Source organism: Bombus terrestris, chromosome 15 (assembly GCF_910591885.1).
Source record: "Bombus terrestris chromosome 15, iyBomTerr1.2, whole genome shotgun sequence".
NCBI lineage: Eukaryota > Metazoa > Arthropoda > Insecta > Hymenoptera > Apidae > Bombus > Bombus terrestris.
Window position 1 is genome coordinate 95,833 of NC_063283.1, and position 20,829 is coordinate 116,661.

Below are 20,829 nucleotides of genomic sequence, written 5' to 3' on the forward strand. Positions count from 1 at the left end.
TTTAATATTACGTTTTCTTACCGATAGAGTATCAACTGATTTTTGCTGTTATCATTTGTTGTTGTCAAATTAACTGTCGAAAATAACTGAAAAATCGTGAAAACGCGACGACGTTACAATGATGAACGATCGAAAACGAAGAAACATAAAAAGCTGCAACAAGATTTTACCACTGTCCCTGGTTGACAAAGAATTTCACGATTCAGATTCACATTGCAGAACTTTGGGGATAGATTTGAACGACGCGACACGACGCGACGCAGCGCGACGCAAGAAAGACTGTATTGAATGAAATTTAAAAAGCGTGTAAGCATGTCAGACGTTTGTAAGTTCGTCCTTTCATGAAATGCAAAAATGAAATGGTCAACTGGATATTGAGAGATAGGTTTTACGATTACCTTTGCCAGTTTATCTTACACTGCACTCTTTTGCGTTTCATATGCATATTTTCCAGTTGTTGACAGATACAAGAACCGATATTTCTTCGTTATGAGACTTTTCAATGGCATTCCTTTATTTAAACTATAACTTATTTTTCGAGAATGTACCGACTGAACGTAAACTGACGTAGTTAAGTCTAATTTATTAATTCCTAATGACTATGAAGACGATTAAGAATTTATATTCTCGATAAACAAAAAATCATGAATATTAAAGGTTTCAGTTACAAAGTTTTCGACTACAGCATTACACGAAGGAAACATGTTCTTGATCCCTGTCGGTAGGATATATTAAAGTCTAGTAAAGGAGAAAAATTGGCTATTTAGAAGATGTACAATTTTAGCTAATCCAATCTGCAAGTGTGATGGTGCAAGCTACCCTCTGATTTTCCTCTCTCACATCGTACAATCAGTTACACCACACAAATTAAGATTTAATTGAATTTTCTTGTAACAACTGTCCTACCCCTTCGCTAATAATCCCTTAAATGTAATCTCATAGTTTGGCTTTGCTTCGTTTCTACCTATATGAAAACGCTCGTTCATATAACGTATTTCGTACTCACTTTCGTATTATCGTATTACTATTACTCGAGTAACTGGATGTAATTAATTCGAGATTAAGTTTATTGCAGGAAATGTGAAATTACGTGAAATTTATGTAAGATTAATATGACGATGATTGCATAAAAGCCCGATCCCAATAACAAAATTACTCAGGACATTGACTTTAACAACATATTTCAAAATCATTAAAATTCATGAGTTGCGTCCTGCTCTATGTATATATGCACGGTATACATACATATATAACTATCGTTAATGATATGTCCATAATGATATCGTAAATAGTACAACTAGTGGCATATAACTAGTAGCTCTAATAGCATAGCTTTAACGCTTTGACTGCCACGCCGAAATCACGTGTTTCGCTGAGGACGCCACGGCAGTATTTTTATTATTCGAAGCATATAATGGCAAAATAATAATAAATTGATGTGATCACCGTGATAACAGTTTGGTAACAGTTGATAGCGACATATTATAACGGGGCTTGGTTTATTTCAACGAACCATTCGCATTCGTTATTTCGTCGTAAGCAAAACATCCAGAATATATTTGGTCATATATGAGCAACGTGGCAGTCAAATTAGTTTTTGTATTGATCGCTGATAGGTTCATATGCCTTTAAAAATATATTTTAATGGTTAATACGTATCGTGTATTGCAGATACATGGCCATCATGAACCCGTTGAGACCTCACATGGGTAAAAGAGCTACCCTCTGTATAGCGATCTTCATTTGGATCGTAGGAGCTATCCTCTCGCTACCGATGTTACTCTTCTACACAACATACACTCAAAACTTTGCAAACGGCGAAATACGAGTGATCTGCTACGGCGATTTTCCCAACAGAGACGACAATGGTCTCAGTTACGACGAATACTTGTGAGCTTATCTTAATAATCGAAACGCAACCTTTTTCTTTCCTATTTCATGCATGCTAATTCGTGGTGAAACGGTACAAGCGTCTCGTTACACTTTCTCGAAGAACCAACCTTTTCAAGAACCGTAGAATTTCACTCGGAAGCGATATGGAATTAAAGCTACGTGAAAAGGTAAATTTTAAAGGTTAAAACGATCGCAGGAAACGTTATAAACGAAATTTCGAAAAGCCAGGTTTTTATCTCTTAAAATTTTATTCCTTGCGAACAACCATAACGAGCAAATCCTTGCACCGTTCGATATCGATCACAGATATTATCGATCACAGATCAAAAGAATCGACGACTCGTTATTTCATTTTTCCTGTGGAAATATACACAAGTGTGACCAACCTTAATGCAACCAACATGCAAATACAAAGAACAGACAAAATGATATATATATATATATATATATATATCTTTTGTCTTTTTTATTTCGAAAAAGAATTCAACGTCGTATCATTTTGTCTGTTCTCTTTCTCTCTGTATACATACATGCATACATACATACACGCACTATCTTTTTAGATGGTCAATTAAAGTCTTTATATGTACAAATATAAATATCTAGACCATTTAGAAAGATAGACGAACGATTCAAATAATTCCTACATAAATCTGGATTTGTGTAACACGAGCGAAACGCATATCGCATTTTCATAAAACGAAATACTAAATACTAAATAAATTGTCGTCGAAAGAGGAAAACATTTGACTGTAATAACATTTGACAAGCCGTAAATAATGTTGATTGATTTATGGTTGCACAGTTGTATAATACGTAGAGAATGTAACAGTGCTTGACAATATCAGTCAATTATTATGCATTAATGTTCCCCATTGTAGTTACAAATGTAAATAATGCAATTTTATGGTTTAGCTCAGGTTTTGTGTACGAAACTACTGCTCTAGAATGAAATACTCGAATTCACTGTGTAAACGTTCATGCACATAGAATAGAAATCCCTTTGAAAAGATTTTTTAACGGAACGTACGTACAGTTCGGTAGTTTGATGAACACACTTTCTAAAGATAAGGAAATAATCTGCAATTTCCTCGATTTAATGGATTCGAACACTCTGCATCGAGTTTCATCGGTGTTACTTTTAATTACCAACTGGAGCTGATAAAAGTGCAGTTCAAAGTTTTATTCGACTACCGCACAAAGCTACGACTACTATGCTTTGAGCTCGATCACAGAATTCATTGAAAGCGAAATCCTTTAAGCATGTTTAAGCATGACGCGTTTGTTGCGTATCTTTGTCCACGTTCTTTCTACTCGCTTGAAAATTTCCAGATAAATCAAATTCATGGTTCGTGTGCATAAACATTTTTATGTTATTATGACTTTTTAACGGGCAAACGGTTATATAAGGAAATATAAGGGCATAAACAATTTAGAAATTCATTCGTTGTAAATATAAATTGCGAATAATCACATTTATTAAGATACAACGTCTCCTGTTTTCAGATACAATGTGATCTTTATGGTACTGACATATGTTTTACCAATTGGATCGATGACGTTCACGTACGCCAGAATTGGTTTGGAGTTATGGGGTTCGCAAAGCATCGGCGAAAATACCGCCGGGCAATTGGAAGGTATAAGGAGTAAGCGCAGGGTATGTAACATTTCCATTAACGAGTATTTTACTGTACCGAATGAAATCATCTCTTTTATTATTTATTATTTATTATTATTTGTAGTTCATCGAGGAAAAAAACAGGGAAAGAGGATAATCGTTAATTTCAATTATTACTAATTACCGTTGCACTTTATTAAACGTTAGCTAGTCCCTTGATCTGGACGATTTTCGATTCTTCGAAACCATTCATCCCTTGTTCCATATCATCGAATATCGGAAATTTATAGTTTGAAAAATGGTTTTAAATGCAGAAAGATCGACGGACACCCGTAATATAAAAGGGATGCGACGAAACTAAAAGTTCGATTTTAATAGTTCAAGTTCTCGTGTGGTTATTTTCGACGCACGAGAGCTTTTACGTTATCATGAAACAAGATTGGTTTCCATTTGTTCGCCAACGCGGCTTGTTTCGTTATTAATCCCACGTTTCGTTATTAAACCACGTACGATTTCATCTACTTGTTTACAATATGTTTCTGTTGTAGTTGTAGCCCGAGGTTATGACGAGCAGGAATAAATGTCTTGCATATGACCACCAAACGCAATCAGCATTTTCTTCTTCGCGGTAGCGAAGCGATAGCGAAGCGGTAGTTCTGTAACGTGTTCTCTATGTTACGTTATCCAATTGTTATTTTGAACGTTTTACGATAGATAGTCTTTACGATAGATGTCTTCAAGATTAAATGCACGCAATAAAAATACAATAAAAATGGATTATTTCTTTCGAGTAGTGAAATTATCGACGTTGGTCTAAGCTTTGATACATCGTTTATATTTCAAGTCCTATAATTCTACGATATAGTTTGTTTTTAACCGTCCTTGTACGAGGAATAATGGTAAAGCTACGTACTTTCGTAACGTACTAAAATGTTATTTCCTTTGTTGTCTGTCGTGAATTAGATTCAATAATGCATTTTCAAAGCTTGTTGTCGTTGGCGTTTTACAGTCTTCTCCTTTTTCATTCTCTTTCTAATGAAATATCAGCAGTCTACGATTCCACTGTCCCATTATTTACATATTTCTATGCAAATATTATTTCTAGATATATATATATATATATATATATATATATATATATATATATATTTATAGCGACTTTTGCAGTACTCGATTTTGGAATTTCAACTCGTAAAAAAATAACGACACCAATATGTAATGCAAATAGAGAATGATAACGGATATGAACGAATGCCGATATTATTGGCTCAACGTGTTTCGATCCTTTTGTTTCAAGGATTTTTCCAGTCGCCTGGAACGACAAACGTAAAACGATCGTAAAATTACTCCGGAAAGGTATCCATTGATCCTGCCAATTAATTTTAAACGTGAGCCGCAAAAATATCTAGACTTAACGTCTGGATTTCAACGACAGACACGCGAGGCCGTATTACGGTATATCCGCACGTAGGTGTATCTTTGTTTAAAAGCAGTTTAAACGTTAAGCCACGCTATAATTTCTAATTAGAAGGTGTACCAGGTGGCCGCACCTATTCGCAAACTAAATTCTCTCGTAATACATCGCATCGATGATGCAATTTGCAAATGTCTCGATCGTTTCTTAACAATTTTCGCATAGTATTTGTTAAGGCGATACAATAATTTCCTATCTTAATCATTTACTTATTTACTTTCCTTTGTAAAGTTTACATAGTTTGTTTTAGGCTATGACAATTTCGTAATAATTCCAACGACGCATATATTTGCAGCGCCTGTTAACTTGTAATCAGCCAATACTTGTAGTATTGTCACACGTGTGTAATAGATAGAGATAAATGTTCTAACGGTTGGAAGTTACGACGATATTTAATAAAATTTAAGTAACCGAATCTTTTAAAACAGAAGGTAAATCAAATTGCTCGTTATACATACATACATACAAATATGTGTATGGAATTAAAACAACGTATGATAGTTTTACTTTCGTTAAAATCATTCGTCTAAATCGTTAAAACAGAAAATTGTTTCATCGTTTTTACAATTGTTAATTAGGCTACAAATATAGTGGAACTGCATTTTCTTACGATAGTACGTACGTTCCTTACTAAGAGGAGTTGCTTTTTTGATAAAATCCGAATAAGGTGTTCTCGGGTGAAAATTTTTCTAGAAAGTAGTACCTGCTCGCCCGATGAAACTTCTCTTCTCTTACTTCCTCGTCGTGACGTCTAATAACTCGTCATGTATTCTTGAAGACGAAAGTTAATTTTTGAAGGAATTAACTCTTGAGGAAATTTCTCTGACCATCGTTCCAAACGTTTTCCCTCGACAACCGATATCGTTACAAGATATAACCAACGATTTATAAGCCCCAATGATTTCCTTTGAATTTTTTATACGATCAACCTATTTTATTTTACTGACGTTATAATCTTCCTATTGCTATGTGTACGTACTATGTATCGAACCATTAGGCTAAACTGTTTAATGCATTATTAATTATATAATCGAGCACGAACTTTGTACGAATTGTCATAATTTGCTTAATACGTGTGAATATCCAGTGAAATCTATTTTATTCTTGGAGATATTTTATTCGATCTTTATTAAAGGCTACACGTTCGTTTGCATTCGATGTTTCATGCAAGTTATCCGTCTTCTTCTCTATCGAATGTAATAGGTTTATCGGTCAAGCGATCATTTAATTAATAACGAACGGGACGAGCGGAAAAAAATAAAGAAAGAGATTACGCGTATGGGTATGAGGAAATCTCCTTCTGCAATCTTCTCCTCTGCCCAAGTGATCCTATTGGATTTCGATTAAGCGGCAAAGAGCTCTCGTTTTTCTCTATATGGGGAATCACCGATGCTCCATCTTGCCACGTACGTAGAAACACAATGTTCTAACGGCCGCGATGACCTGCCCCGTAAAAGGATCAGAAGAGCATCGTTGAAGAAAGTTCAGATTGAAATCAGTCGACAGACGAATACGAGAATTTCTCGGTCTACGGTCTATCTAATAAATAGATCGTATAAGTAGATCAAGTACGTTTCACGAACAAAGATGAATTTATCCTCTACTTTTGTATTTTGTATTTTTCTGGGAAATTTCTTCGGATCGATACAAGCAAATGTATGTAGATACAGTGAGAGCACTGATCCAGCGATGCAGGTAACACAAAATTTGACAATTTGTGGGAAAAATTCTCAAAAGGAAAGACTAAGAGATTGAAGTCGTCGAGATGAAATCGAGCAAAGGGGAGCCAAGGGACAGGGACGATCTCGTCAAACGCGAATGTGCCCCGCAAGTCTAGTTACACGAATAAATATATTAGACGCGACCAAGCTTTCACGGTCGTCGAATATATATATATATATATATATAATTTTACTAACAAATAATTTTAGAATAGTAGAGAATAGATATACCTACCTATGTATAGATATATGAACACGTAGATAGATGTACATATATGTATGCAACAAAGTGTATTTCCGCCTAGTGGCGAGTGAACCGTAAAAGCGAGAATTTAAGGGAATTGACTTGCGTGATAGGGTGATATGGTTTCGAAAAAAGGGATATTCTACTACGTTCCTTTTATAGTTCTATTTTGTTGCGATCTTGCATCTTCATTTTAGTAATATACACGTTTTATCGTGAAATATAAAACGTTTGTTTCGCTTATTGTTTTGCAGGCAAAATAAGACATTTCGTTTCAAAAAGTTTCATTCTTGGAAACAGCTTAAGAGGTTAATCTGCATATTCGATGCTTCAAACTCTAAAATATATGTATAATGTCTTTCTTTCTCGATAGAGTAAGCTTTGTATCGAATAATCAACAATGACTAAAAGTAACTTTGTAGTTTATTATTTTAATGTTTTCAACTTTTACGACAACCTGAAATATATCTTGGATATGTGTATAAATAAAAAAATAGTTAATCGCGAAAGAAACGTTTCTAGACGAACTATGACGATAGACTTAATAAAACGAGGAGCAAAATCATTTGAATATTTAATAGTAGTTGCCCTTTAATCTGAAACGCCGTGAGAATGCAATAAATATTTCGCAATCAATTTAGGGACGATCGAAAGATTATTTTGCAATTTCGACAATTAGAACTAAAGATAGTGAAAATACATTTAAACGAACAATGGCAAATTCTATTCCAAACATTTAGAGTGATCTCATAATACAATCCTCAAAATGAACTGTACATATACTACTGATTAATTTAACGACTCTTGCTGTTGGGCTAAATACAAAATGAAAAATGAAAAGTATGAATTCTTTTTAATCATTATGTATATGTATATGTATGTTTATAGGTATATGTATGAGTTTAGTTTATTTCAGTGAAAGTGAAACGTGTAAGAAATGCAGGATATCGAATAGCCAGGCAAGGATGTATTACGTTGAAAATATAATTTACGTGCTGTGTCTTCTTAATACAAGATATCGTACGTCGAGCGATCAGCAACGTTGATTAACAACGTTTCGTGCTGCGTACCTGTGCTTCCTGACGTAATACAGGTTTCATTAAGCGTAAAGAAGAGTATTCTCCGGCATAATATAGAAACAAAGGGAAGGAAACGGGAGAGAAATATATAAAGAAATTGGTAGAATTACAAGATTTTTATAGTTTGTAAACTTACATATTTCGATATTATCCTTTGTCGCGGTTTTAATGTCGCGCAAACAGCTTTGAATTTGCACCATACGAAATCTATTAAACGTGTAATTGTATAGTTGTTTTCCTTGTACGTTTCTGTGTATGAGAAATTCGTAATAGGGCCCCGAATATCTTCCGAACGTTCTGTCCTTTTCATTCGACTCTACGAATCATCGGGCAACGAAAGCATCCAGTGTGCACGCGAAATAATTGAACAAAACGTCAAAATAGTATCATAGACATCGAACTTTTTCCTCTACCATCGATCTCCTACTATGCCTACTATGACAAAGCTCCTAAGCTTTCTTCGATTAAACGAAGAAACCGTATACGTATACCAATAGAAAGTAACAACTGATAACAACAACGATGGCTACTAAATAGCGGTACATTTGTTTTTCAGGTTGTGAAAATGATGATTGTTGTCGTAGTAATATTTGCAGTATGCTGGCTACCATTTCACGTGTACTTCATCATAACGTCATACTTCCCGGAGATCACAAACGAGCCATACATCCAAGAAGTTTTTTTAGGTATTTACTGGCTCGCCATGTCTAACAGCATGTATAATCCCATAATCTACTGTTGGATGAACTCCAGGTAAAATATTATTTTAAAACAGGACGTAAGTACCTTTCGCTAACCTTTACGAAATGCCCTTAGGAAATTTTAAAAAATGTATTAATCGATCGAACGGTTTTCACTTTCCATTTTAGTTTCATGAACATTAAACATTTGAAAATTTGCCAAGTATAAGTATTTGCCTAATTATACTATCGAAAGGTTTGTTTAACCCTTTGATAAACTTCTAATGACGTATCGGTAAAAAAAACTTTTTTCGTTACGCGACTATTTGTTTCGTGGTTGTGAAAATGCTAAATATAATAAAAAGGGTAACAGAGAAATTTCGAGAAATTCATAAGATATAATCACTAATCGTTAACCAACTATTCCGAGTAAACATATTTTTATTATTTGCTAATATGGTAAAATCGCGTCAGTTATAGCTTACAGCTGATAGAGATTTATGCGACGTCGTTTTCCACACCTACCTTGCTCGATACTTTTGCGAACAGAACAACAAAGAAGATACATACGGATATAACGTTCGATCATGTATCGATATACATGTAGTCGAGTTTGAATTAATCGGATTTCTTTATTCGATTAATCGTTTCGAAATTGACACGTAATAGATGGTATTTCGCACGTTTCGTTCGCAGTTACGGTTTCTGTAATCTGAAACCACATTTAACAGTGCAATGTTGTATATTCAACATCAAGATTTGAATTTCATTGGTAAAAGTTTCCAGCTAGTAGTAATAATCGCATTTTGATCGAGGAACCTTATCGATTACGACGTCGGCATTGCGCAAACCCATCTGACTAAACGTTCAAATAGCGAATAAGGCTGCTCTTATTTTACCCTTACTTTCATTCGTATTTCAATTTTTCGGTTGCTTCGTTTGTTTCGTCGATTTTCTCTTCGTACGGGAGAATGGATGCATCGTTATTACCACAATGGTATTAATGATAATATTAATGATAGATTTAACTCGTAACGCGAGAAATGATCGGTAGGTGCCGTAATTTAAGGGACGAATGTATTTTCAAATCGAAGGATCATCGACAGGTACGTGGTTTTAAAAAAGAAAGTCTTTGTCTAACATGGACGATGATACGTAGATAGGGATTTCAATCGCGGCACGTTCTCTCGTAGATACAACATAGGTACATATATATGTACATATCAAAGAACCGCATGAATCGTCGAAGACAAATCCAGACAACATTGTTCGGCCCACAAACTGAATGAAACGGGTGCCAGATGATTGATTTGAAAATAGCCATTTACCAGAATCCCTTTACACGTCATGCACAGGAATTGTTCCGGTGAAATTTTACCGCTAGTATCGGTACTAGTACCAATATCGGTACCAATACCAGTACTAGTATCACTATTATCGTTTCGTATCAAACAACTAAAATACTGCTGTCCGTAACAAACAATCTCCTCACAATAGGCCAATAGTTCTCGTCGTTAACGCTCGTGCATCGAACGTATTGTACGTATACGTAGAACGTATATAAGTAGGTTGGAAATAGAAAAAAGAGTGAAACGTAAGCCGTGATCTTTCGCTTTCCAATAAAATATTAGCCGTGTTTTCCGTCCAAAACGTATATCGGCCGATATTCCGTTTGAAATACGATTTTAAATGAAATCTTTTATTTTAAATGAAACCTTTTAATTAGAAAAGAATAAATTCGAAGGGAAATTGCCGAGTTAGTTAGAGTCGGCGTCTGCTGGTATTTATTTCACGATTTGACCAATAACAATTGTTCCGTCTTGCAGATTTCGGCGAGGATTTGCCCACTTTTTCTCCTGGTGTCCGATGGTACAGGTTCCCGCGGAGCCCTCCTTGTCACGTTCCGAAGCGTTAACGTCTCGATACAGTTGCACCGGAAGCCCTCAAACCAACACCAGGATATCACGGAACGGTACGTCTTCCTGCACACCCTCGGAACGTCCTTGCACCACATCGTCCACAACATCCACGAGCGAGTCACGCTTCGAACACGACGACGCCCACACGGATGCACGAAATTCTTACATAGATTTGCACGACTTCACCGTTACCAGCGTCGTCCTTGGCGAGACCAATGCCGACGTGAATCGCGAGACGTAGTAACGAAATCGACTTTGAAACCCCGATCGTTCTTTCCTTCGATATCCGGTTCGATTCTTTTCCATTATTTATCGCGCGGTACGACTTTCGAATTGAAAACATCGATGAAAATGATCATTACACTTCAGGGTCTAAAATATCAAATTAGATTCGCGTTTACGTGTACATTTTTTAGAAGAAAAATTATTATCAATTAACCCTCGCGGCTATGAGACGATCGTTTCAAATCCAAGCATCGAATCAAACCAAAGAACGAATTTTTTAATGCTTTCTAGTTATATCGTGATAGCGTGACGAGGAAAGACATGCGAAACGCAAAATTCAATTTTCCAATTTCTCTAGATTTCTATTAGCTTCATAGTGTCCGTATTGTATATAATTTGTACTTTGTACTGTAAAGTGTTTTATTACATAGTTTTCATCATTTTCTCATGGTTTTCTTATTTTTACACATGTAAGTCTGTAGTTTTCATTACGCAACCTATAACTCTTAAAGTTTTATGATGTTCGGAAATTTGATCCTATTTTTATAGTTTCATAGCTTTTAGAAACTTGTAATAGAGATGCAACAGTAACTATATAAAGATAAATAAACATATTTTTCGAATAAAATTCGTAATTATAATTTTTTTCTCTTCCTGTCTGTACGCGACGATTTTCAAATTACTATAGAAATTGAAATTTCATACATGGTTAGAACATAACCGATTCATTGTTGTCCGCGGTCTGCCGTTTGAGGGTTAATAAAATAATATACATATATTTCTAATACGTGTATAGTATGCCAAACAATTTTCTATTTTTCTCTTATCAACAACTAATTTATCAACAATGCTTGTCTTCGTAATCGCGATTCAAACGGTTGAATAACCAACAATCGCCCAATTATAATGAATATTAACAATGCGTTTATAACGTTTTCATACTATGCGGTTCATATGAAAACTATTCATCGTCATCTGTAATCTCGCATATACGTATACATTTATACATTTTAGGCCCTGGTATTTCGTCATCGAACGATTCATAAAAAAAGATTTACGCGAGTGAAATGCGGGAGCTTGAAGTTTTTCTATACAGCTACACACTATGCACTTTTGTTTAACTGATAAAAAAACTGAAAAATATATCGCAGGTGTATTAAAGCGATGTAATATATATCAGTTCTTATTTAAATGCAATGAGATATAATATCAACGTCGTAATATAATGCCGCAACAGAAAATTACGTGTTTGACGTCTTCTTCTTATCGACAATTTTCTGATCCATATTTGTCGTTTAGAACTTTCACCTTAAGATTTATTATTGTTACTTGACCTCGAAATAATAATAAAAAAAAAAAAAGACTACAAATAAAAATAAAGTATCGCGTTACCAAAAGAAGGTAAGCGAAGCAATTTACAAATAACACCCTCTGCTAACTCTAACTCCAATCTCCCGTATGTAACTTAAAAATTCATTTTTACACACGTGCTTGTACATTAATCCATTAAGGACCAAGCGGTGAAATAATCCGGAAAAGTTGCGCAAATGCAATGTTATTTAAGAGTATAGATAAAATAACTTTTGTTAAAATACCGTTTTGTTAAGGTATAAAAGAAAGTATTACCGTTAGATCAAAAAAAAAAAAAAAAAAAGAAAAAAAAAAAGAAAAAATAATAATCCATCATAGCGCTAAAAATACTTCAATTTCTTGAGACTTGATAAAATTACACGTGGAATCTAGGTGAAAGAGATAATTAGTAAACAAACGATATTAGGCAAATCCTTGGAATGTCCTCTTCTAACGAGAAAAATTAAAAATTACAATCGAGTAGTAGCGTGTAAATCGAATGCAATAACAAAATTCCATATTATTAACGCAATGTTGCCCCTTAATGGGTTAATACCGAGTCATTAAATGAGATGAAATGAAATGGACTGAAATGAAATGAGACGAAACGAAATGAAGTGAAATGAAACTAAATTAAATTAAACGAAATAAAATGAAATAAAATGAAATGAAATGAAATGAAATGAAATGAAATGAAATGGAATGAAATGAAATGAAACGAAACGAGATTACGATGCAGTAGAAATCGATTCAAAAATATGAATCGATAAACGGATGCAAACAAGGCCTGTTTCTAATTTCGATAGGCACGGCAAGAATACCTTTGTACCTACGATCTTCGAGAGAAGGAAACGATCGGTTTTTGGCGCGACATCGGGCAAGAAAGTGGAAAACTTCGCAAACTGCAGGCCATGTATCTTGACAGGAGGAGGAAAGTCCTGAGCAACGAGTACATACCTGGATATAAGAGTACATATCCTAAGCGGTCGATCTCTTCAAGATTCATCTGACGCAAGTGAAATAAGAGAAGTTTCAAGAAACGACATGACGTATCGGTTCCCCTTTATTACGCAGAGCCATAACGAATTATTATTCGCCAGAACGATAGCTCAAATGTTAACTATCAGCTAAATATTAGATCATATTTCCTTCTTGATGTGCAGTACAGCTAAGTCGAGATTTAACGCAAAGAACAGGGTTTCTTCTTGTCGATAGATATTATTATATACGAATACATAAGCTTAAACTTGAATTACCGTCGAATGTGAAGTTGTCATTTACAAGATTTCTTTCGATTGCTACGCCACACAAAAAAATTAGATGGTTAGTTTCATATTATTTCCGTTAAATTCTATATACCTTAAATACTTCGTTGTTTCATATGTGTATAAAAAATAACGGACCAATAATCTACTTACTACTATTTGCATATGTTAATGAAACGTTCCTTTTTTTTTTCTCTCTCTCTAACGGAAAAAGATCGTATAGTTACGAGAAATTTCTAACGAGGCTATATAAATTATAATACATATATAATAATGCATATGTAGCAGCTTCGTGTAGGATACTTGTTTGCAAAATATATAAAGTGCTTGCTTAATTAAATAATCTTCGTGCTCCTACACGGTGTATCGATATAATTGCTGTTAAATCAAATAGTTGATAAAAAGATATCTATATTAATATTCATTGCACGAAGATATCCTATTTCCTAAAATATTTAGGAAATTCTAATTTCCTAAAAAATGAATTCTATATTCCTTGTGGAATTTTACTACTTACATGTACAGACTTGTACCTTAATAATTTACCTAACTATCGCAACTATCACTGCTCTGAGAAGCAACAAAAATATTGTAATCGATACAAAAAAACGAGTAGGACTACCATAAATTCGCAAAGAAGATTGTTGTGACAAACAAACGTTTTCGTTATAAAAACGCACAAATGTATTTATAAATAAAATAACCATTACTAAAATTTACATATTTTTATTGAAAATATATTTACTTCGTTCTTTCTGTAATCTCATGATTTCAACTGTTATTTAGTTATTTATCGTTTAACGTGTCTAATTTTCATTAAATCGATATAATATAAACCGTTAATAGTACGCGAAAGGCGTCATAGCAATTAATCGCCGTTTGTAAAAATAATCTTAGCTCGCTAACATGTGTTAAAGAGCATTGACAATATTTCGCTAACAACGTTATTCTTACCGAGCAAAAATTCTGTCCAACAAAGGAAAAAACCAACATACTTCTCTGTATATTTAAAACGGCAAACTGCAAATGCAAATACTGATTAAATTTATTATTTAATTGATATTATTTAGATTTTCAGCTGTAATGCGATTCAGTGAAAGAACACACTGGGGAAAACAAACGCTTTTTAATAAACTAGTCAAATGTAAATGTATAAGTGATTATATCGAATATAGTGAAAAGCTTGTCGGTAAAGTAAGAAGTGAATATATTGTTTGATATGTATAAAAATATGTGAATACTAGCGTAACAGAGTACTGCTTCTGTCTATAGGGAAGCACTCGCTATATTTGATTGTATTTTCAACATAAGCAAACACTATGGAAACTAAGTGAAAAGAGGAAAATATATGATGTCAACATAAATATTTATTGTAACTTGTATCTACTTTGGTCAACCTGTCGAATAGCTACCTCCTCACCGATTTCGATACCCTTGTAATATGTTGCGAAGGCGACTTTTTCCCTCAATACATACGTATATTTAGAGGAAAGCCTTAGTTTCCGAATTGTACATAAAACTGACAAAGCATGGCATTACATAGTGCAACAACATTAAATAATTATATGTATAATGATTACTAAACATCTTACAAACTGTTCTTCCACTTCTAGTGGATTGATATATCCACTTAATGAAGGCAAACTAATATAAAGGATATAAATAATTTCAATAAGTTTATCAAAATCACAGTATTTTATACATTTCCATACTACATTTCAATTTAACTTGTTAACAGATTATATCTAATAATATGAATTCGTGTACACGTTATAAAAACTATTCTACAGAATACTTAACTTACAGTATCTTTTTTTACATTAGTACATTTCTCTTCGTCCCAATCTATATAGTCGAACGTAAGCGGAAACATTCTATCGGTATATATTAAGCCCTGAAAAAAAAAAAAAAACAAATAATTGCATGACTTAACTCAGTAATAAAAAATTATACTTTATGGAGTTATTCCTGAACGAGTAAGATCACAGTTTGCTAGATTAATAACTGATGGTTCAAATGATTGTCTTTGTTCTATCAGTCAAAATCATGTCCGATCTTATTTGAGAGACTTATTAGTTATTATAAATCTAATTCGACAATTTTTACTAGTTTGTCCGTTTGAATCCCAAGCAGCGCGATCGCGCTGTTTAGATTTTGTGTCGAAAAGTCCCAGCACATTTCAACGCTACGGACGGCTGACGGTATTTTGTATTTCATTGTTATCTTCTCAATAATTTTTATTGAACAAAACTTGAATTATTTATAAACTAATAGTATGCATGTATAATAATATAGATATATTTCATAAAATGACAAATATGACGAGCGCTATTTCGCCGCTTGCTTCTCTTCGCGATCGATTAAGACAAGCGCTATCGCGCTGTTCGGCATTTCTCGACCCAGTTTTTTCAAAGACCCCTGGGACTCGAACGGTTATTCTAAATTTATTTACAACCATGAGAACATCGACATAGACAAAACAAGAATTCTCATGCTGTTCATATATAAAAGACTGCTCTTTAGAATGATTTTGCAAAAAGAAGAAAGGAAGGAGACCGTTTATAATTCAAACGGGGGCATTCCGTGTTCTAACAAATAAAATACATAATAAATTTAGTGATTGTTCTTAACATTGTCCTTAAGTATATCTACATTTTTCAATACGTTACACTACAGGGGAACAGCAAAACAAATATCCTATTTTGAGCAAAAAGAAAAAAAGAAAACAAAAAAAAAAAAAATAAAGAGAAAATATTGTTTTGTAATGAAAGATAAAGATCATGTCAAAAACTATGTCATCGTATTAGATTAAAAAGTACTAGTAATTAAGTTATCCAGAATGAAACAGTTGTATAATTATATAACTAAAGACCAATATACGCATCTTACATCATTAATAAGAAAAGCTATTAAAGCTATTAAAAACACATTTATTGTAAGATGGTTGAAAAAGTATACAATATATATAAATAAACAATGTAATGAACGTGAAAGTTTTACCACTTTACAATTAAATTAAATATTAAAAGTGAAAAGTTATATATTATGGAAAAGAATATTTATTTTTTGGATAGATCTTTACAGAAAAAGATAACTTGAGAAAATGTACAAATTCTAAAACACGTTTTCTTCGGAAAGCATAGATAACAATTGAAATAATAAGCGACAGAAAGTAAACTGATGAAACAAATGGTAACTTACTTTTAAATGATCCATTTCGTGGTGAACGATCCTAGCTAACCAACCATTTGCTTTCCAACAAAATGGTTTTCCAAATCGATCAAGTGCTTTGATCTGAATTTCTTTCGGCCTTGGTACTTCTGCTTGAAAATGGTTGAGGCTTCCGCATGTTTCGTAAAATATCAGTTCTTCGGGATTTATTATCTTCATTTCTGGATTAATAAAATATGTCAACGGAAAAGGTTCGATTTGACAATGTGATCGTATGGATGGATGAATATCTTTCACATAGTCTTCCGTTACTTCGATAGCAAATATTTGCCAGGATAAACCGATTTGTGGAGCCGCCAATCCTACTGTGTCAGATTTTTTCAATATTTTATGTAAATGATCGAGTACCTATAGTAAATAAATAAACATACGTCATCGTCGTAAAATGGATTGCAACATAGAAAGAACAACTTTGTTATATTGTTATGATATTTTTTGGATAACTTCTCTACGCGTATCTTACAGAAAGTATCTTACAGAGTACACAAAGGTACATACTAGACAGAGGTAATCTCCTCTTTGATATCACTTTAGTGTACTAATAACGTTTAGCTTTATATTTTTCTGATATTTTTCTTTTATTAAAAAACATAAATAAACAAGTTAAAAATTAATTTGAAATATTTTAGTGACTTGTAATAGGAAGAAATTAGATTATTGTATTATTATTTGTATTATTATTAGAATAGCTATAACAATTATTTAAAAATGTAAGAAAGAAAACGTACCTTTTGAAATTCTACCGTATGTATCTCTTTTGTGTCGACAGGTGACGCTTTCTGTCGCAAAATAGGATTACCAACTTGACAAATGTGATCATAAGGAGGTTTTGCAGTTTCGACTGTTTCTCGAAAATATATCGAAAAAAGTTGTTTAATGCTTCGAAAACTAAGAGAACGTAAATTACACTTCTGCACGTTATTTGCGCATCTACTGATCAAATTGGAATATTTGAACATTGTAATGATTACTGTTTTACAGTATTTTTTAAATCTTTTAGGACAGTCAGTAGGTTATGCGTCCACAAAGGCTATAGATATGTTGGTACTGTCTTTAGCCAAAATCGCATATATATATATATATATATATATATATATATATCGTATATATTCTGTTTCGGCGCGAAAATATGATACTAATTCGCCTTAGTTAGACACAAATATTGTAAATATTTTTAAGAATTACAAAAATAATCATAAAATAATTAGAAAATTTATATAATAGAGAATTTAATAAATTATTTAATATGATCATCTATTGTACAATATTATTTGCATATGATTAGAGTGATCGATTCTTTATTCGATTTAAAATTATAGAATATTTCAAAAAAGTATCTTTTTATAAATCTTAAAAGATATTATTCTTTCACATAATACATGATATCTGCTAATAATTACTTTATGTATATATAATGATATTTAATTAGTATAAATGATATATGTATATGTATTTTATTATTACAATGTAACGATATGATGTATTTAAATATATATAAATATAACTTTCAATTTAACTACAATGTATAAATTGTGTTTTATGTGCTCGTCAACATATTTTACCCTTATTACATAATATCTCGAGTGATTTCAAAATGACAATTATCATTATGTTGCGCGTATCCATAAAAAAAAAAAAAAAGAAAAAACAAGAATATCAACATACTAATTTAAAGATATTCCATAACCTGTGTGACTAAGCATTTCTTAATGTACTTACTGGATACGTTTGTGCTGTAATATTTTACATTATTTGTACTAATATTTTGTGTTTTATTATTAATTTGTACAAAATAGATAATAAACAGCCAAAATGGTAATCATTATTTATATATAATTTTACAGTAAAGCTGCAACTAACATATATACACCTTTTTTTGTTAGATAAAAAGTGGTACATTAAAACTAAATTGTGTAGCTGGTAATTCAATTAATAAACTTAGGTATTTATCGGCACAAGGTTCTGCTACAGGTAAGGACATGGTTGTAAAATTTGACAATCACAATCCAAAGCCTATTATATTACCACCTGAAACAATGCCATCGACACCATATCCAACTCCTGTGGTAGAGATACCAGGTTTTTTAAAAAGAAATCTATTTCAAGTATAATTATAATGAAAGATCAAGTCGTTATTAAATTCTACGTAATAAAAGTTTATTTAGTTGACAATACTTCTATAGTTGATAATAGAATAGACATATGAATTAAATATTGATAATAAATTAATTTATGAATAACATATATTATTACAACTTAGGCCCTATCGTTGAGCCTACACTTCCTCAATCGATACCTCAACCTCAACCTCAACCAGATTCTAAACCACCTACTGAAATTCCAATGCCTAATAAAACTACAATTACAGCCAAGGAAGTACAACAAAACGTAGAAGATGATGTCTTGTTTGAAGATGTATGTATATTTATAATTATAAAATAAACCATGCAAGTGTAAAAATTAAATATTTATTATAAATATCTTTCATTGAAATAAGGTGGGAGACAAAGGTGTTATCATATTAAATCGTCCAAAAGCGCTGAATGCCTTAAATTTGTCAATGGTCGAAAAAATATATCCAGTACTTAAAAAATGGGAATCATCTAAAAGATTAGTAATAATAGAAGGTGCGGGAGAGAAAGCATTTTGTGCAGGTGGTGATGTGAAATCTGTCGTTAATACATTGAGAGAAACTGGGAATAATATCTTAGTTAAAACATTTTTCAGAAAGGAGTATACGTATGTTATAAAATAACTTAAACAATACGCTCTCATATACTTTACAAATTAATAAAATCATTTGAATAATTAAATTTTTCATTTGTTAAATATAGTTTAAATTACCTCATTGGTAGATATAAAATACCATATGTGGCTACAATAGATGGAATAACTATGGGTGGCGGTGCTGGATTATCTGTTCATGGTAAATATCGAATTGCAACAGAGAAGACATTATTTGCAATGCCAGAAACAGCAATTGGATTATTTCCTGATGTTGGTGGGACCTTTTTTTTACCAAGGTTGAAAGGTAAATTGGGTCTTTATCTTGGATTAACTGGAGATCGATTAAAAGGTATGAGAAGCTATTAAATCTAGCAATTGGCGTACTAAGAGCTTCCTCATAGCTATGTATCATGTTGAAAGGCATTGATGTAGTACTTGCTGGCATTGCGACGCATTTCATTCCTTCCGAAAAGTTACCATATTTAAAACAGGATCTGTTAACAACAGAACAATCTGATGTTAAGGAAGTCTTAAACAAGTATCAATGTATAAAATTCAATCAAGAATTCCGTTTAGCACCATATATGAATAAAATTGATACATATTTTTCTGCATCGTCTGTAGAAGAAATAATACAAAGGTAAAATGATTCTAACAATGATTAAGCTATGTAGGATTAATAGTTTATTACTTTAATATTTACTTAATGCTTATTTATTTTAATGAAGATTAAAAGAGGATAATTCAGAATGGGCCAAAAATACATTGCAAATGTTATTAAAAGCATCTCCTACTTCTCTAAAAGTCACTATGCGTGCTATTCAAAAAGGGAGCACATTAAATCTGTCAGACTGTTTAAAAATGGAATATAGATTAGCGTGTACTGCTTTGAACAGAACAAGCGATTTTTGTGAAGGTGCGTATATTTGCACGTTTATTTATAAGTGTATATTCTTTCCTTCAAAACAATTGTACTTCATGCAAATATATAAAGTTTATTTATATATTATTATTATCATCATCATCATCATCATCATCATCATCACTGTTACTACAGGTGTAAGAGCTCTTTTAATCGATAAAGATCAGAAACCAATGTGGAATCCCAACAGTTTAAGAGAAGTAACAGATGCTTATGTAAATCAAAAATTTACAAAACTTTTAGAAGAAAAAGAATTGCAGCTTTGAAACTGATCAGAATATTAAGGAAATGACGCAATAAATGAAGATTACATAAAATAAACTCGCGCGCGCGCGCACACACACACACAAAGTATACATTATGTATGAAAAATAATGAACAAAATATATAAGTGCTTATAATTATTATGTTAATACATACAAATTTTATTTCCAAATCCTTTTCTAATTTTTTGTTAATCAAGTTTGCATAAACATTTATA

At 32.6% G+C, this 20,829-nt stretch overlaps 3 protein-coding genes across 7 annotated transcripts in view; 2 read left to right on the forward strand and 1 right to left on the reverse strand.

Annotated features, from left to right (window-relative positions):
• Nucleotides 1-14,832, forward strand: part of LOC100650787 (tachykinin-like peptides receptor 99D) — a 50,411-nt gene extending 35,579 nt beyond the window's left edge. Inside the window, exons 3-7 of one of the 3 annotated variants that reach the window (XM_048412487.1) lie at nucleotides 1,672-1,890; nucleotides 3,400-3,550; nucleotides 8,586-8,782; nucleotides 10,536-10,681; nucleotides 13,010-14,832. In XM_048412487.1, coding sequence (XP_048268444.1) covers nucleotides 1,672-1,890; nucleotides 3,400-3,550; nucleotides 8,586-8,782; nucleotides 10,536-10,681; nucleotides 13,010-13,125 — 829 coding nt within the window. In that variant the 3' untranslated portion in view covers nucleotides 13,126-14,832. Of the gene's footprint in view, nucleotides 1-1,671; nucleotides 1,891-3,399; nucleotides 3,551-8,585; nucleotides 8,783-10,535; nucleotides 11,482-13,009 lie in introns of those variants that run through there. The other 2 variants (XM_048412486.1, XM_048412488.1) reach the window with 2 other exon arrangements.
• On the reverse strand, nucleotides 14,816-17,744 carry LOC105666512 (peptide deformylase, mitochondrial). The gene is made up of 3 exons (XM_012316606.3): nucleotides 17,428-17,744; nucleotides 16,670-17,047; nucleotides 14,816-15,362 (listed from the first exon to the last, which is right to left on the reverse strand). The coding sequence occupies exons 1-3, from the start codon at nucleotides 17,656-17,658 to the stop codon at nucleotides 15,264-15,266; spliced, it is 708 nt and encodes a 235-aa protein (XP_012171996.1). The 5' UTR covers nucleotides 17,659-17,744; the 3' UTR covers nucleotides 14,816-15,263.
• Nucleotides 17,745-18,195: 451 nt separating this feature from the next.
• On the forward strand, nucleotides 18,196-20,761 carry LOC100652056 (3-hydroxyisobutyryl-CoA hydrolase, mitochondrial). 3 transcript variants are annotated; one of them, XM_003400936.4, is made up of 8 exons: nucleotides 18,196-18,514; nucleotides 18,583-18,778; nucleotides 18,960-19,114; nucleotides 19,197-19,438; nucleotides 19,534-19,775; nucleotides 19,847-20,066; nucleotides 20,155-20,342; nucleotides 20,484-20,761. In XM_003400936.4, the coding sequence occupies exons 1-8, from the start codon at nucleotides 18,512-18,514 to the stop codon at nucleotides 20,612-20,614; spliced, it is 1,377 nt and encodes a 458-aa protein (XP_003400984.2). In that variant the 5' UTR covers nucleotides 18,196-18,511; the 3' UTR covers nucleotides 20,615-20,761. The 3 variants fall into 3 exon arrangements, with proteins under 3 accessions (XP_003400984.2, XP_048268441.1, XP_048268442.1); XM_048412484.1 differs by having other exon boundaries at nucleotides 18,583-18,670; XM_048412485.1 differs by having other exon boundaries at nucleotides 18,198-18,514; nucleotides 18,583-18,670; nucleotides 19,068-19,114.
• Nucleotides 20,762-20,829: the final 68 nt, after the last annotated feature.

Bases quoted from the DNA above. Each gene is read 5' to 3' on its own strand.
- LOC105666512 (XM_012316606.3), bottom strand. From the start codon at position 17,658: ATGTTCAAATATTCCAATTTGATCAGTAGATGCGCAAATAACGTGCAG. The intron at 17,048-17,427 runs GTACGTTTTCTT...TATTTACTATAG, and splicing joins ATACGGTAGAATTTCAAAAG to GTACTCGATCATTTACATAA. The intron at 15,363-16,669 runs GTAAGTTACCAT...TTTTTTTTTCAG, and splicing joins ACGAAATGGATCATTTAAAA to GGCTTAATATATACCGATAG.
- LOC100652056 (XM_003400936.4), top strand. The intron at 18,779-18,959 runs GTTTTTTAAAAA...ATTACAACTTAG, and splicing joins TCCTGTGGTAGAGATACCAG to GCCCTATCGTTGAGCCTACA. The intron at 19,115-19,196 runs GTATGTATATTT...CATTGAAATAAG, and splicing joins ATGATGTCTTGTTTGAAGAT to GTGGGAGACAAAGGTGTTAT.